The following is a 17,302-nucleotide window of genomic DNA, read 5'->3' on the forward strand; positions in this document are numbered from 1 at the left end:
GCCGTAGCACCGCAGGCAGGAGAGTCTCCGGGGGAGCCGGAGCGGTTGACGCAGCATCATAAACACACGCTGTTTAAGGAACAACAACAAGAAGAAAAGATCTCACAACAAGCAAAATATAAGTGCTAACGACCAAGAAAGAAATATGATCTTTCCACCCTCCCAATCCCATCAGAAGTAAGGCTTCCATCGCTCCCCCCATCTTAGAATCAGAATAGAGCTGGAAGGGACCTTTGAGGTCTTCTAGTCCAGCCCCCTGCTCAAGCAGGAAAAACCATACCATCTCGGACAAGTGACTGTCCAGTCTCTTCTTAAAAGCCTCCAGTGATGGAGCCCCCACAACTTCTGAAGGCAAAACTGTTCCACTGGTTGGTTGTCCTCACTGTCAAGAAGTTTCTCCTTAATTCCAGGTTGCTTCTGTCTTTGATCAGTTTCCACCAGCAGGTTCTGACCAGTTCTGGAGAACCGGTAGCGGAAATGTTGAGTAGTTCACAGAACTGGCAAATACCCCCTCTGACTGGAGATTTTACAATATCCTTCCCCTGCCACGCCCACCAAGCCATGCCCACAGCACCGGTAGTAAAACAATTTGAATCCCACCACTGCTTTCCACCCATAGTTTCTTGTCCTGCCCTCTGGGGCTGTGGAGAATAATTTGACCCCCACTTCTTCGTGGTAGCCCCTCAAATACTGGAAGGCAGCTATCATGTTTCCCCTAGTTCCTTCTTTTCTCTAGATTAGCAAGTGATGAAGCTTCCTGGATGAGAAGTGAAATGTTTTCTTCCTCCTCAAAGGGAAAAAAACAGTCCAGTTGCCCTTTGAAAAAGCACCTTTGAGACAGGCAAAATATAAATACAAAATGTAAAATGTGCACCTGGGCACAAAGGCTCTCCTGGGCTCCACCTGGTGATTCATAGCCCCCACAACAGGCCATTCTGGCCGAACCCATGACCTGCAAGCAGCCTGGATGGATCCCCGCCCGAACAGGAGACCCTACACCATTTTTGACAGGTGGCAGTCCAATCTCTTCTTGAAAACTTCCAGTGATGAAGCTCCCACAACTTCTGAAGGCAACTTCTGTTCCATGGGTTGATTGTTCTCACTGTCAGAAAATTCATCCTGATTTCCAGGTTGAATCTCCCCTTGATCAGTTTCCATCCATTATTCCTTCTCTGGCCTTCAGGTGCCTTGGAAAATAGCTTGACCCCCTCCTCTCTGTGGCAGCCGCTCAAATATTGGAAGACGGCTATCCTGTCTCCCCTGGTCCTTCTCTTCACTAGACTAGCCATGCCCAGTTCCTGCAACCGTTCATTGTATGTTTTAGCCTCCGGTCCCCTCATCGTCCTGGTTGCTCTTCTCTGCACTTTTTCTAGAATCTCAATATCTTTTTTATAGTGTGGTGACCAAAACTGGATGCAGTACAGTGGTGGGATTGAATTTTTTTTACTACGGGTTCTGTGGGCGTGGCTTGGTGGGCGTGTTGGGAAGGACACTATAAAATTTCCAGTCAGAGGTGGGATTTGCCGGTTCTCCTAGCTACTCAAAATTTCTGCTACCGGTTCTCCAGAACTGGTCAGAACCTGCTCAATGCCACTTCTGATGCAGTACTCTAGGTGTGATCTTACTAGGTGTCTTACTACTCACCATTACTTCCTTTTGCTGTGTTTTGACTCGGAAGGGGCCAGCCAGGCCGCTCTATGGCTCACTATCTTTGGAAGCTTCTGTCCGTCACAATTGCGTGCCACTGCAATTCCCACGAAGTGTATATAAGGCACAGCCCACAGTGAGTGCAGCCCCTCCATCTCTCTGTTGGAACTTCTCAATCCTTCTACTCTGTCCATCCCAGGCCATGCCTGCTTCTCCCTAGCTAGGCTGGGCTGCCAAGGATGGCCCTATTAGGTTACTGTCCTGGAGAGCATTTGCCATGGAAACTCAGCCGCTTGCCCCATGGGTCTGTAACTGATCCTGAGGAGCGCCAAACCTCTGCCGGAGCGCTCCCTTCCCAGCCGCCGGTGCTGCTCGGCCTTGCAGGAAACAAGTAAGCTTTCAAAGGGGGAGGGGGCGAGGGGAGAGAAGTATTTGGCAGTCCTCGTCTTTCAAAATTAGACTTTTCCACCTTAGTCTCTTTAAAGTCTTCATCTGTATCATTTTGGGGGCAACTGGACATTGGCTTCTTGCAACTTCCTGCCTAGCTTGTCCACCTCCTAGCCAGTCTTGATCCAGCTTTGTTGCTGAGGCTAGCCAAGTACTGCCACCTGCTGAGGTTCTGGCACTCGGCACTACAGGCCGTCCTCGTTCAGTGACCACAATTGGGAACACCCACCTTGCCGTTAAGCAAAGTGGCCACTGAGCCAAACCATGTCTGGGTTTAGTTTGCTTGACAGACCTGTGAGGGTCATAAATAGAGGAGTCATAAAGTTACTTTTTAATCACCCTCATAACTGAGACTGGTCACTAAATGAGGACGACTATATGTACATCGTTGACTTCTCCACCTGGCAATGTGGTCTTGCAAGAAGCTGCCCTGTGGATATTCTGTGTGCTGAAGAGAAGGCAGATAAAAATGCTGTTTATGAACTAAACTCTGGAGGTGATTCAGGGCTGAAAGTGGACATTCATAGTTTGAGGAGGAGATTCCAGCCTCCTGATCCACCCAGGGGATCCACGTGTCCAGTCTCAGGCAGGAAGAGGGCTGGAATGCTCCCTTCCAACCTCTTGTTTTTTTCCCAGTGGGACCGGTCTATTGGCAACCTGGTCTCCCCAATTATGGGACGGAGCATACTGCTTCCGCTTTCACCTTTCAACCCCAATCCAGGAGCCTTCGCAGGCAGTCGCTTTCATGACAAACTGTTTTTTTGTTGAATTTGTGTTTTACCGACAAAGCAATACAGGGAGAATTGTATAGATCAGTTTCAAGCTATTTAGCTCTCGTCAACTAGCCAAACCCTCCTGGGATTCTGGGCTTAGAGGTTAATAGGGGTTAAACTGAAGACAAATTCCTTGTGTGTCCAATCACACTTGGCCAATAAAGAATTCTATTCCTATTCTTTCTTATTCTATTCTGTTCTGTTCCGTTCCGTTCTGTTCTACTCCTATTCTACTATTCCTATCCTATTCTATTCTATTCTCCTATTTCTATTCTATTCTATTCCTATTGTATTCCTATTCTATTCTCGTACTCCTATTCTATTCTATTCTATTCTATTCTATTCTATTCTATTCTACTCCTATTCCTATTCCTATTCCTATTCTACTCTACTCTACTCTACTCTACTCTACTCTATTCTATTCTATTCTATTCTATTCTATTCTATTCTATTCTATTCTATTCTCCTATTCTACTCCTACTCCTATTGCTATTCTGTTACTGTTCTGTTCTATCCTATCCTATCCTATCCTATCCTATCCTATCCTATCCTATCCTATTCTCCTTATTCTATTCCTATTCTATTCTACTCCTACTCCTATTGCTATTCTATTCTATTCTCCTGTTCCTATTCTTACATCTACCTAATATGTAAGTAGCCCAGGTTTGAATCGCAGAAGGGTATAGCTAGCTGATGAGAGCTAAATAGCTTGAAAGAGATCTATACTTGTCTCTCTTTATTTCTTTGTTGGTAAAACTTTAGCTAAGAAGCCAAGTTTGCTCTTGTTGCAGTTTTAGCCAGGCCAACCCACTAGGGTGCTTCCGCTGAGCTTAGGAACATGGAGGAAACTTGCTCTCCCCATCACTCCCAACCAGGTTGGAATGTAGATGTTGTCCGTGTGAATCTTGTCCTGGACCAGCTAATTTAAACTCTTCCTCATTGCTCCTGCAAGGCATTGAAAGGGTGCTAAGGCAGCAGTCCCCAAACTTTGCAACTCGGTGGTCCAGCTGGGAGGGAGGGGAGAGGGGAACTGGGCCATGTAAATGCAGCTCAACTTGTGTGATGCGCATGTATGTATGCACTGGCTGCCACTCACCCAAGTTGACCTGCAAGCATTGGAGTAGCTTGCCTTTAGAAATCATGGGCGCTCCATCACTGGAGGTTTTTAAGAAGAAACTGGACAGTCACTTGTCTGAAATGGTATAGGGTCTCCTGCTTGAGCAGGGGGTTGGACTAGAAGACCTCAAAGGTCCCTTCCGGCTCTATTCTGATTGAAGGACTGCTGAGCCTCCTCAATGGCTAATTTGCATTCAGAGGATTACTCCCCCTCCCAACCCAAACTGGCCCAGACTGCAATAATTGGGAAAAATAAAATGTAGCTGGCTAAATCAGTGTTCCTAATTAATTAGATGACAGATTTTAAATTAGACTTTGGTTTATTTATTTATTTTTGGTAATGAAATTACTGCTCAATTAGTGTGGAAGAGATGTCTCTCCCCCCTTTGCTTCTTTCTGAAAAACAAACCTTGGTTTTTTGCATCTAAACAATTGAGTACTTGTGAAAATCTGATTAATGACTTTGGCTGTGGAGCATTTATAAATGAAATAAAACTTGCAGAACCGTTGTATTAGCCTGCAGGGGCTCAATCCTCACCATTGTCTGTTTCAAGCGCAGAGAAGTAAGGGATGGACAATGACTTTCTCAGCGGATGATCCTGGGAGGGCGGATCCTGCACTTTTCTCTCCTTTTTCCTCTTAGCTGATTGTGGAGGATTTTTTCCTTCTCTCTCAACTGATCGTTGGCTTTTTTCTTTTTCTTTTTTGCTACCGGTTCGGTCGAACCGATCCAAACCGGTAGCATACCACCACTGGTCAGGGGCCAGTTGTACCTCTCTGGGCATGAGGTTCTCCAGATGCAGAGAAGGGGACAGATCGACTCTGGTGGCCCTTCCAATTCTAGAGTTTTATGCTTTGTTTCATTTTGGCCATCCTTCGTGACAGAAATGTTTCACAGTGACCTTGTTGCAGAGATTTCAGGAATGGATCATCTTTTAATCAAGCATAAGCTCCCTTTGCAAGATAACCAAAGGGTCACGTTACACCCATCAAACCCCTCTTTGGAGCAGGAAAGTGTATTGTCTTACATTCCTCCTTCCAACTTCTAATGCCCTCTCTCCCCTCCTTCCTCAATACTGGAGTCCCCTCTGCTGGCAATATTAATTTTCTGGCCTGTATTGATCTGGTGCTCTCTGGCTTTGAGTCCAGTTTAACCTCCTTCAGATAGGAAGATCCTCTACGACAGGGGTGTCCAACCTTGGTAACGTTAAGCCTGGAGGACTTCAACTCCCAGAATTCCCCAGCCAGCAAAGCTGGCTGGGGAATTCTGGGAGTTGAAGTCCTCCAGGCTTAACGTTACCAAGGTTGGACACCCCTGCTCTACGAAAGCTGGACTCTGCCATTCGAATTACAATTCAGGCCTTCTTTGTGCCTGGATTTGCCAGTCTTTCCTTCCTGTCTTGGAAATATTTCCTTCAAATGTGCCCAAAAGATGAGAGAAGGGCTTGATTTATCTGACTAAGCGTGAAAATCCTTCCATTTTGAGGCAGCAAGAAAGTGGCGCCTGGGCATTTAGTCCTTTCTCAGTTGAGCAAATCTCTCTGTTGACTTGGATACCCACATGAGAGAAGAGGCAGGATTGTGGCCTAAAAGTCTTACCTCAGGTAAATGCTTTTTTTCCTGGAACAAAGCTGGAAAAAAAACCATGAGAAATGACTAGGAGTGTAGACAGGCCTCACAGTCTTTGAAATCCTGAGCGCTGACAATTTGTGTACGCGTGTCTTCAAATGGAATGATATTATAGGTCAGAGATGGCTAACCTTTTCAGCACCGAGTGTCCAAAGTGCACGTGCGCATCCCCAAAATGCAATACACGTGCATCCCCATGCATGCACCCCACCCCCCACGCATGCATGGCAGAGACCTAAAGAACAGCTGGCTGTTGCGAGGCGCGCATATGCAGCAGAGCTGAGCTGGGGCAATGGCTTGCGTGCTCACAGAGAGGGCTCTGGTGCCACCTCTGGCACGCATGCCATAGGTTTGCCATCACGGTTATAGGTGGCACATATCTTTCCCTTAATGTGCATGTTTGTTCACCCATGCCGCATGTGGGAAAAAGATCCAGGGATCCTGACTTTGGAGTCGAGGTGTCTCTATTTATGCTGAGCCAGACCAGGGTTATGGTGTGTGGTCAATTTCCCATTAGCTGTTGCTCCGCTGGGGTGCAGTGGAAGCCGTTCCCAACTGACCTGGGGGATACCGCAGAAGGGATTGTCATAGCTTGCCTTTTGGCCAAGATCAGGGGCAAGCACCCGTGGCCAAGAATTTGCTCAGATCCTGGCCTGCTTTCCAGTCTTGAAAGGTGTCACGTCTATATGGAAGGACAGGTGGAAGAGTTGCAGACAAAGCAACAATCAGACAAGGATGGTTTGAGCCCTGGCCAAGAAAATAATTAGAGTCACCGTCTTGGACAGGCCCCTCATCAATGAAGGTCAAGAGAAAGTGGGGAAACAGACTTGGCGGATTCTGTTGCTACAGCTGTTCTACCAAAAGTATTTCTAAAATCAAACAATGGAACAGAATTTGCCTTCAGAAGTTGTGGGAGCTTCATCACTGGAAGCTTTCAAGAAGAAACCGGACAGCCATCTGTCGGAAATGGTGTAGGGTCTCCTGCTTGGGCAGGAGGGGGGCTGGACTAGATGACCCTCAAGGTACCTCTAAGGCATAACCTCTATAACCTCTAAGGCATTGGTTTCTTAGGCTGGTCTGGTGGGTGAGAACAGGGGGATTTGGGGAGATGTTTGCCACCTCAGAACAAGCAGCAAAAGGCCATTGAGAGCAGAGAACTGCCCAAGAGGATGCTCCCCAACTTATATTAAATCACTCTCTTTAAGAACCTTTTGGATTCAAAAGTGAGAGAGGAATCAAGTAATGAAATAGCCAAATTGCGAGACCAGAGATGGTTTTCTCGTATGTCATCTTCTGAGCAGCTTCCATGAAATGGAGTGAAAGTATCCTTGGGTTCCTTCCATTTCTTGGGAATCTTCAAATGTATTAGGCGATCACAAAGGGCTACGAATACTGAGATAAGCTTCCCTGAAAAAAACTGCGTCAATGAGAAGGAAGCAGGACACAGAAAAGAACTTCTCAATTAGTTACAAGATCCTGCAAGTAAGCAGCTATACTTGGAAGTGTGAAGGTTAGGTGGGAAAACATCAGTCAGGGCTATAAATGGTAAAAGAGCTTGTGGCACCTTCCAGACTAACACTTCCAGTATTATGGCATAAGCTGAAGTGACAGTCTATTTCATTTTTGTAGGGAGGACTATCCTAAAAAATTTTTTACATGGAAGGAGAAGGAAGAGGATGAGGAAAAAACGAAGAGGAAGAGGAGGAGGAGGAGGAGAAGAAAAGGAGAAGAAAATCAACAGGCGTAAATAGGAAAGGAAAGACAAGAGACAGAATTAGTAGTCAATGACTCTGGACTCCATGATACTGGAGCCTTTTGGTGCGAATTAGGGGACATCTGCTCCCATCCCTACTTTTAAAATGCTTTCATCTGCCTACTGAGATGAGGTGGACCGGTTGCTTTCGTGGTGTGGAGACAATAACTTGGTCCTCAACACCAATAAGACCAAGAAGCTGATAGTGGACTATAGAAGGAACAGATCAGACCTCCAGCCCTATCAATGGAGACTGAGTGGAGCAAGTGGTCAGTATTAAGTTTCTGGGTGTTACCCTAAAAGAGGACCTGACCTGTGGGGCTCACATTGCAGCCCTAGTCAAAAGGGCCTAGCAGAGACTATACTACCTGAGGCTTCTCAGGAAACAAAAACCGAATGAACAACTGCTGGTGACCTTCTACCGCTGCACCATAGAGAGTATCTTAACTTACTGCACCTCTGTATGGTTTGCCAATTGCACAGTGGCAGATAGGACAGCACTCCAAGGGTTAAGGTCATTGCCCGGAGGATCATGGGTTGCCCTCTCCCCTCTTTTGAAGAGTTTTATAGCTCCTGCTGCCTTAAGAAAGTTCAAAACATCCTCAAAGATTCATCTCATCCTGGGCACCCCCTTTTTTGAACTATTACCATCTGGCAGACAGTACAGGATAATAATAAAAGCAAGGACAAATAGGCTGAAAAACAGCTTCTATCCCAGGGCAGCGACTCTATTGAATTCTGCTGTATAGTGCACTGTATGGTGCAGTGTTGGGGGTGTTTTGGTTCAATGTATAGAATGTGAAGGATGTGTGCGTGTGTGCTTGTTTCCATGGTCATAGCACTGAGGTTGGTGTTTGATTTCGTTGTACGAGGTGCAATGACAATAAAGTAATCTAAATTAAACGTTCAAAAATATAAAATGGCCAGACCAAAGAATCAGCCACCCATTATCCTCTGTCCCCAGATTAAACGGCAGCCTTCATTCTCCCGGTGCTGCCCGCTTCTGCTGTAAAAGAGACCAAAACAAAGCAATTATTAAAAAGACAGACATTGTTATAACGAAGAATTTACCCATCTAGAGGAATAAGAAATCCTGATCTTCACATGCTCCAAAACTGCTTTCTTGCTTCAGAAGTCTAATTTGTTCTTTGGAAACTACCTGCCTTTGGAGGGCTACCCAAAAGCCCCTTTGGGATTGTGCTTAAGACATCAGGCTAGAAACCAAGGGGCTGTGAGTTGCCATCCCACCTTAGGCACAGAACCCCCAGGTGATTTTGGAGCCGTCACTCTCTCTCAGCCCTAGGTAGAAGAAGGTGATGAGGGCAAAAACACTTCTGAATATACTATCAAGAAAGCTGCAGGGACTGGCCCAGGCAGGGCCAGAAGTCAGCATTGGCTCAAAGGCACAAAAACAAACAAATTGTAATGTAGTCCAGCACATACAACGTGCTGCAGGGAAGTTCTCCATGTTTGATTAATCAGAATAACAGAGTTGGAAGGGACCTTGGAGGTCTTCTAGTCTAATCTGCTTAAGTAGGAAATCCTGTACTATTTCAGACAAATGGCTGTCCAGCCGCTTCTTATAAATCTCCAGTGATGGAGCACCCACAATTTCTGAAGGCAAGCCATTACGTTGGTTGATTGTTCTCACTGTCAGGAAATTTCTCCTGATTGTTCTCAATCGGGAAATTTCTCCTTAATCCTCCTAGGTTGGTTCTTTCCTTGATTAGCTTCCATCCATTGCTTCTTGCCTTGCCATCTCATGCTTTGGAGAATATGTTGAAACTTTTGGGAGCCCCTCAAATATTGGAACACTGCTATAATGTTTGCTCTCCTAGTCCTCTTCATTAAACTACACATACTCAATTCCTGCAACCGTTCTTCATATCTTTTAACCTCCAGCCCACTAACCCTCTTTCTTGCTGTTCTCTGCACTCTTTCCAGAGTCTCAACATCTTTTTGATAATAAGGTGACCAAACCTGGATGCAGTACTCTACGTGTGGCCTCACTGAGGCTTTATAAAGTGGCACTAATGCTTCAAGTGATGTTGAGTCTGTCCCTCTGTTAAGGCAACCTAGGTTTGCATCAGCCTTTTTTGGTTCCCCATGTCTGATTCAATTGTAATGCCCTTGTCACTGATGGTGCTGCTAGAGAATAGAACAGAACTAGAGTAGAGTAGAGTAGAGTAGAGTAGAGTAGAGTAGAGTAGAGTAGAATAGAATAGAATAGAATAGAATAGAATAGAATAGAATAGAATAGAATAGAATAGAATAGAATAGAATAGAATAGAATAGAATAGAATAGAATAGAGGAAGGGGAATGGAATGGAATGGAATAGCATAGCATAGCATAGCATAGCATAGCATAGCATAGAATAGAATAGAATAGAATAGAATAGAATAGAATAGAATAGAATAGAATAGAATAGAATAGAATAGAATAGAATAGAATTCTTTATTGGCCAAGTGTGATTGGACACACAAGGAATTTGTCTTGGTGTAAATACTCTCAGTATACATAAAAGAAAATATACATTTGTCAGAGTCAATAATCATAAGGTGCAACATTTAATGATAGTCATAGGGTACAATAAGCCATCAAATCATACTAGCAAACAGTCCATATAAATCGTAAGGATACAAGCGACAAAGTTACAGTCATTAGTGGGAGGAAATGGGTGAAAGGAAGGATGGGAGGATTAATAGTGATAGTAATGCAGACTTAGCAAGTAGTTGGACAGTGTTGAGGGATTTATTTGTTTAGCAGAGTGATGGCGTTCGGGGAAAAACTGTTCTTGTATCTAGTTGTTCTGGTGTGCAGTGCTCTATAGCGTCATTTTAAGGGAAAGAGTTGAAACAGTTTATGTCCAGGATGTGAGGGGTCTGTAGATATTTTCACAGCCCTCTTTTTGACTCATGCTGTATACAGGTCCTCGATGGAAGGCAGGTTGATAGTCATTGTTTTTTCTGCAGTCCTAATTACTCTTTGAAGTCTGTGTCTGTCCTGCTGGGTTGCAGAGCCAAACCAGATAGTTATAGTGGTGCAGATGACAGACTCAAAAGTTCCTCTGTAGAATTGGATCAGCAGCTCCTTGGGCAGTTTGAGCTTTCTGAGTTGACGCAGAAAAGAACATTCTTTGTTGTGCATTTTTGAGGATTTTTTTGATGTTAGGTGTCCATTTTAGGTCTTGTGATATGATAAAACCTAGAAATTTGAAGGTCTCTACTGTTGATACTGTGTTGTCTAGTATCGTGAGAGGTCACTGGACTGGAGGGTTTCTTCTAAAGTCTACCACCATTTCTACGATTTTGAATGTGTTCAGTTCCATATTGTTCCTGTTACATAGGATAGGGTAGGGTAGGTAGAGTAGAGTAGAGTAGAGTAGAGTAGAGTAGAGTAGAATAGACTAGACTAGACTAGACTAGACTAGAATAGAATAGAATAGAATAGAATAGAATAGAATAGAATAGAATAGAATAGAATAGAATTCTTTATTGGCCAAGTGTGATTGGACACACAAGGAATTTGTCTTGGTGTAAATACTCTCAGTATACATAAAAGAAAATATACATTTGTCAGAGTCAAGAATCATAAGGTGCAACATTTAATGATAGTCATAGGGTACAATAAGCCATCAAATCATACTAGCAAACAGTCCATATAAATTGTAAGGATACAAGCGACAAAGTTACAGTCATTAGTGGCAGGAAATGGGTGAAAGGAAGGATGGGAGGATTAATAGTGATAGTAATGCAGACTTAGCAAGTAGTTGGACAGTGTTGAGGGATTTATTTGTTTAGCAGAGTGATGGCGTTCGGGAAAAAACTGTTCTTGTATCTAGTTGTTCTGGTGTGCAGTGCTCTATAGCGTCATTTTAAGGGAAAGAGTTGAAACAGTTTATGTCCAGGATGTGAGGGGTCTGTAGATATTTTCACAGCCCTCTTTTTGACTCATGCTGTATACAGGTCCTCGATGGAAGGCAGGTTGATAGTCATTGATTTTTCTGCAGTCCTAATTACCCTCTGAAGTCTGTGTCTGTCCTGCTGGGTTGTAGAGCCAAACCAGATAGTTATAGTGGTGCAGATGACAGACTCAAAAGTTCCTCTGTAGAATTGGATCAGCAGCTCCTTGGGCAGTTTGAGCTTTCTGAGTTGGCGCAGAAAGAACATTCTTTGTTGTGCATTTTTGAGGATGTTTTTGATGTTAGGTGTCCATTTTAGGTCTTGTGATATGATAAAACCTAGAAATTTGAAGGTCTCTACTGTTGATACTGTGTTGTCTAGTATCGTGAGAGGTCACTGGACTGGAGGGTTTCTTCTAAAGTCTACCACCATTTCTACGATTTTGAGTGTGTTCAGTTCCAGATCGTTCCGGTTACATAGGATAGGATAGGATAGGGTAGGATAGGATAGGATAGGATAGAATAGAATAGAATAGAATAGAATAGAATAGAATAGAATAGAATAGAATAATAACTTTATTGTCACTTTAACGTAAAGGTAAAAGTTCCCCTCGCACATATGTGCCAGTCATTTCTGGCTCTTGGGGGGCGGTGCTCATCTCCGTTTCAAAGCCGAAGAGCTAGCGCTGTCTGAAGACATCTCCGTGGTCATGTGGCCGGCATGACTCAACGCCGAACGCGCACACAGACGCTGTTCCCTTCTTCCCACCAAAGGGGTCCCTATTTTTCTACTTGCATTTTTACATGCTTTCGAACTGCTAGATTGGCAAAAACTGGGACCAGTAACAGGAGCTCAATCTGTTACGCTGCACTAGGGATTCGAACTGCTGAACTGCCGACCTTTCTGATTGACAAGTTCAGTGTCTTAGCCACTGAGCCTCTGATGTACACAAATCAGCATAGTTTAAAATGAAATTTTGTTGCATACAGCTCTCAAAGGGTCACAACTTCCAATATACACTACATAACCATGACAGAATAAATAAATAAATACAAAGTTATGTATGTACCCACATATATTATGACACAGAGAAACGGGGCCAGACACTGCACCCCATAGCCAAGGGGGCTCCCCTATAAGGGGCTCCCCTCATATAGTGTTATTTGTGACTAAAATAAAACTCAAACAGGCCCATTCTTCTCCCTTTCCTCCTAGAGATGAGATGCCAGAGGTGGGGCTATTTTGTTTTGTCAGCGCAAAATCTTACGAGGCCTCTGCTGTGGGAAGAACAAGAGAATGCCTGGCGTGGGGAACCAAAGGAGGGTGAAATGCAGAGGTGCCTGGGGGTCAGGTGGCAAAGGAAGTTTTAAATATAGTGCAGGGGTCTCCAACCATGACAGCTTTAAGACTTGTGGACTTCAACTCCCAGAATCCTCCAGCCGGCTGGGGAATTCTGGGAGTTGAAGTCCACAAGTCTTACAATTGCCAAGGCTGGACACCCCTGATACAGCGTGCATGGCAATCCGTGGCTTTTCTTTTGCTTGGGGTGCGTGTGTGTGTGAATCGGTGGTGGTATTAAAAACTTTTTAATACCGGTTCTGTGGGCATGGCTTGGTGGGAGTGATATGGTTTGGTGGGTGTGGCTTGGTGGGCGTGGCAGGGGAAGGTTACTGCAAAATCCCCCTTCCCTCCCCAGCCCACTAACCTGCTTTCCAGCTCCGTTCTCCTCTGCAGGGCAACCAAAGGAGACCCAGCCGATCAGCTGGGACTCAATGGGAGGCAGAGAAGAGATGGGGTTGGCGGGGCCAGTCAGAGGTGGGATTGGCCGGTTCTCCGAACGACTCACAATTTCCGCTACCGGTTCTCCAGAACCGGTCAGAACCGGCTGAATCCCACCCCTGGTGTGAATGGCTGATTGTTCCATGTGTCCCCTTTTCCCGTTCCAGTCATGCCTGCCACCAATGCTGGGTGGCCGGAGGAGTTTGGCTTTAAGATCCGTGGAAATGGCCCCTGCTACATCGTGGCTGTGGAGGAAGGCAGCAGCGCCCAAGTGGCCGGCCTCCAGCCCGGAGACCAGATTTTGGAGATCGAGGGGCAGCCTGTTCCTTCCATGAGTGCCGAGGCCCTGGCGATCCTGGCCAGGCAGTGTGAGAACGTGCCCCCGAGCATTGGCGTGGTCTCCCGCCTCCAGCAGGTGGACCTCCCCCCGGGGCTGCAGGGACACGTTGGCTTTACCTTGACCTGCCACGAAGGGGACCCCCTGCAGGTGGAGAGCGTGGCTCAGGACTCGCCAGCTGCCAAAGCGGGCATCAAAGAGGGCGATTACATCCTGGAAGTCGATGGCACTTATGTCCATCGTTATGAAGATGCGGCTGCCGCAATGAGATCCTGCCGGGAGGAAGGTCTGAGACTGGGGCTGCTGCGGCTGGGGCGGCTGCGGCGGTGGGCTGGCAGCAGCGTGGAGGAGTTTATCCGGAGTGCAGACGCCGTGCATCAGGAAAGGAGGCAGAAAGCTCGGGAGTTCAGCAAGAAGGTAAGTCACAAGTGATGCCCGGAAACCGATTGTGGGGCTGTGGGGGAATCGGGAGCGAAGGCTTCTTGCAAACGATTTAAAATCTTGGCTATGGACCCTGGCTTGGGGCTTGGAAGGCGTGAAGGGCCCTGTTATTGGACTTCCCCACAGGCAGCCTTCAAGAATTGAGCCCCAAATTTCTTCTTAAGTCAGACATTCATTAAATGAGTTTTGTCCCATTTTGCAACTTTTCTTGCCAAAGTGGACAACCAGCTAAATAGGAGCCAGCTGTGCTCAGCAGCCGCAGCCAAAAAAGCCAATGCGATCCTAAGTTGCATTAACAGAGGGATGCAATCAAGATCAAGGAAGGTACTAACACCACTATATAAAGCCTTAGTAAGGCCACACCTAGAGTACTGTGTCCAGTTTTAGTTCATCACATTATAAAAAAGATATTGAGACTCCAGAAAAAGTGCAGAGAAGAGCAACCCAGAATTCAAGCCAGCAAGCTTTGCTGGCTGATGATTCTGGGAGTTGAAGTCCACAAGTCTTAAAGTTGCCAAGGTTGACACCCTGATCTAGAAAGAGAGCAGAGAAGAGCAACCAGGATGATGAGGGGACTGGAGGCTAAAAGATACGATGAACGGTTGCAGGAACTGGGCCTGTCTAGTCTAGGGAAGAAAGGACCAGGGGAGACAGGAGAGCAGTCTTCCAATATTTGAGGGGCTGCCCCAGAGAGGAGGAAGGGGGTCAGGCTATTCTCCAAGGCCCCTGAAGGCCAGACAAGGAATAATGGATGGAAACTGATAAAAGTTGAGATTCAACCTGGAAATAAGGAGAAATTTTCTGATAGGGAGAACAATCAACTAATGGAACAGAATATGCCTTCGGAAGTTGTGGGAGCTTCATCCCTGGAGGCTTTCAAGAAGAGACTGCCATCTATCAGAAATGGGGTTGGGTCTCCTGCTTGGGTGGGTGGGGGGTTGGACTAGAGGTCTCTTCCAACTCTGTTAATGTGTTAAAGTTGTTAAATGAATCACTGCCGTTTTAAAGTTAGTAACACGGTTGTTAAGTGAATCTGGCTCTTCCCCATGGATTTTGCTTGTCAGAAGGTCATACAAGGGTGTCACATGACAATTGACCCCAAGGACAGTACAATTGTCATAAATATTTGTCCATTGCCAAGCACCTAGATTTTAATCAGACATGCTACAATGGTCGTAAGTATAAAAAAATAGTCATCAGTCACATTTTTTAGCGCCGTTGTAACTTTGAATGGTCACTAAATGAACTGTTGTATGTTGAGGACTACCTGTAGGGTGACAATGAATGATGTGTCTCAGTCGGCTAACTGTAAGAATTCCGGCAGTTACCCCCCATTTAAATCATGAGTCTCAAGCCAAACTTCCAAAACTTCAAAATGATTTATTGGGAGTTAACAAGTCCGGCACTGCCTGGGTGGAGCCGACTTTGAGACACATCATTCACTGTCACCCTTGACCCTGGTTTCCCCCCACCCCCTGGGTGTATCGTAATTCATATTCTCCAATGGGACACCTCCATAGCCAAGAGTCATCAATCATGCTCTCCAGTTAGAATTTTGCTCCGCAGAAACTTCAGTTGCCTAGAAACTATCTTTGAAAACATTTATAGAATGCACTTTCGGTTTGCAACATGCCACACTGCTCCCCTCACCCCTGTTCTCTTGGCAACTCTAAAAGACCATGGAAATATTTTATGAGTTGACACCCAGCTGCTGTTTATACTTATTTATTGGATGGATGTTTTATTGTTTCAGTGTCTTTTCAATTGTTTTAGAATTGTAAGCTGCCCAGAGTCACTTGGTTTAGTTGCCTGGGTGTAGCCGACTCTGAGACACATCATTCATTGTCACCCTTGACCCTGGTTTTCACCCACCCTGTGGGTGTATCATAATTCAAATTCTCCAATGAAATATTTGTGCAGCAGAAATTTCAGTCACCTAAGTTACTATCTTTGAAAAACTATTTATGGAATGCACTTTTGATTTCCAAGCTGCTGCACTGCTCTTTCAAATCCTCTTCCCCCCCCTTTCTGTTGGCAACTCTAAAAATGACCATGGAAATATTTTCTGAGTTGTGCAGAAATGAGTAAATTGACATTAGCAATTAGAGAGCAAGAAGACAAACAGTATTATAAAATTTGGGACTTATTTGATCAATGGTTAAATAAGAAAATAGGGAAATAAAATATAATACAATATAAATACAGTATAATAAAAAAGACAAGACAATGATGTTATAATTGATTATAATGAAATGAATGATATCTTGAATTGAGATATGTAAAAATTGAAATTTGCTCGAAAAGGATGATGCAGTTTATAATTAAAGTCTAATAAGTAGTTAATAATAATATAATATGCATATCTATATAATATGAATTTTAATAATGTATTTAGAAGGGAAAGACTGTTGATATTGTGCACAAGAAGATATGTACTGACTGACACACTGTACAATGAAAATATGGTTTTATGTTTTGTGTCTATGTTTGTGTTTGTTTATGTTTGTTATTAAAAATAAAAAATTTGGAAAAAAAAGAAATATTTTATGAGTTGACAATAGTAGCACTGAAAAAGGTGACTTATGACCATTTTTCAAACTTACAACCATGGCAGTATCCTCATAATCACATGATTAAAATATGGACCTTTGGCAGCTGATTCATACTTATGACGTTTGCAATGCCCTGGGGTTTATGTGATTCCCCCTTTGTGACCTGACAAGCAAGGTCAATGGAAAAGCCAGGACTAACTTAACAACCATGCGACTCACTTAGCAACGGCGGTTGTTAGCATCTCTGGCAAGAAAGTTTGTAATATGGGGCAAAACTCATTTGACAAAGGCCTCACTTAGCAGCAGAGGTTTTTGGCTCAATTGTGGTCATTAAGTCGGGGACTACCTGTAAATAAAGGCCGTGGAAAGCACAGAGGTCTGCAGCGGAGGGGCTGATGTGTAGACCAGTAGTCGCCAACCAATGGGCCGGGAACCACTGGTAGTCCGTGAGGAAATTTTGGTGGTCCGCAGAGAAATGTCACCCCCAAAGCAATTATTCCAGGCTACCTAGGAACACAAGGCTGTGCCGCCCACATGGCCCACGGGAACACAAGGATTGCATCGCTTGCATTGCGAACACCACAAGGTAGTGAGGGGAGGGGGGAAAGGGTGGAATGGGGGAGCTCGCCCCACTTGCCTGGCCTGGCCCGGCCCCCGGGCTGCTTCTTTCCGCTTCTTTCTTCTTCTGCTTTTGGCTGCACGCAAGGAAAGCAGCAAAAGTCTTTCTTTCTCTCCCGCAAACTCCACCACAAATGAGTCTTTGGGACCCTGCAAGGCCTCCTGCTCCAAGAGGCTGCACCGGCAAAGACTCATTTCTGGCAGAGTTTGGGGGAGAGAAAGAAAGACTTCTGCTGCTTCTGCTGCTTTCTTTGCATGGAGCCAAAAGTCTCTCTCTGTGTCTCTCCCCCTGAGAATGGAGCTGGAG

General features: G+C 45.0%; 1 protein-coding gene across 3 annotated transcripts in view; it reads left to right on the forward strand.

Annotated features, from left to right (window-relative positions):
- GRID2IP (Grid2 interacting protein) overlaps positions 1-17,302 on the forward strand; it is a 120,515-nt gene that overhangs the window by 222 nt on the left and 102,991 nt on the right. For all 3 annotated transcript variants that reach the window (XM_087973120.1, XM_087973121.1, XM_087973122.1), the window contains exon 2: positions 13,215-13,801. In XM_087973120.1, coding sequence (XP_087829246.1) covers positions 13,215-13,801 — 587 coding nt within the window. The remainder of the gene's footprint in view (positions 1-13,214; positions 13,802-17,302) is intronic.

This window comes from Notechis scutatus, chromosome 12 (genome assembly GCF_049901735.1).
Source record: "Notechis scutatus isolate UNSWTSFEM ecotype Mainland chromosome 12, rNotScu1.2, whole genome shotgun sequence".
NCBI lineage: Eukaryota > Metazoa > Chordata > Lepidosauria > Squamata > Elapidae > Notechis > Notechis scutatus.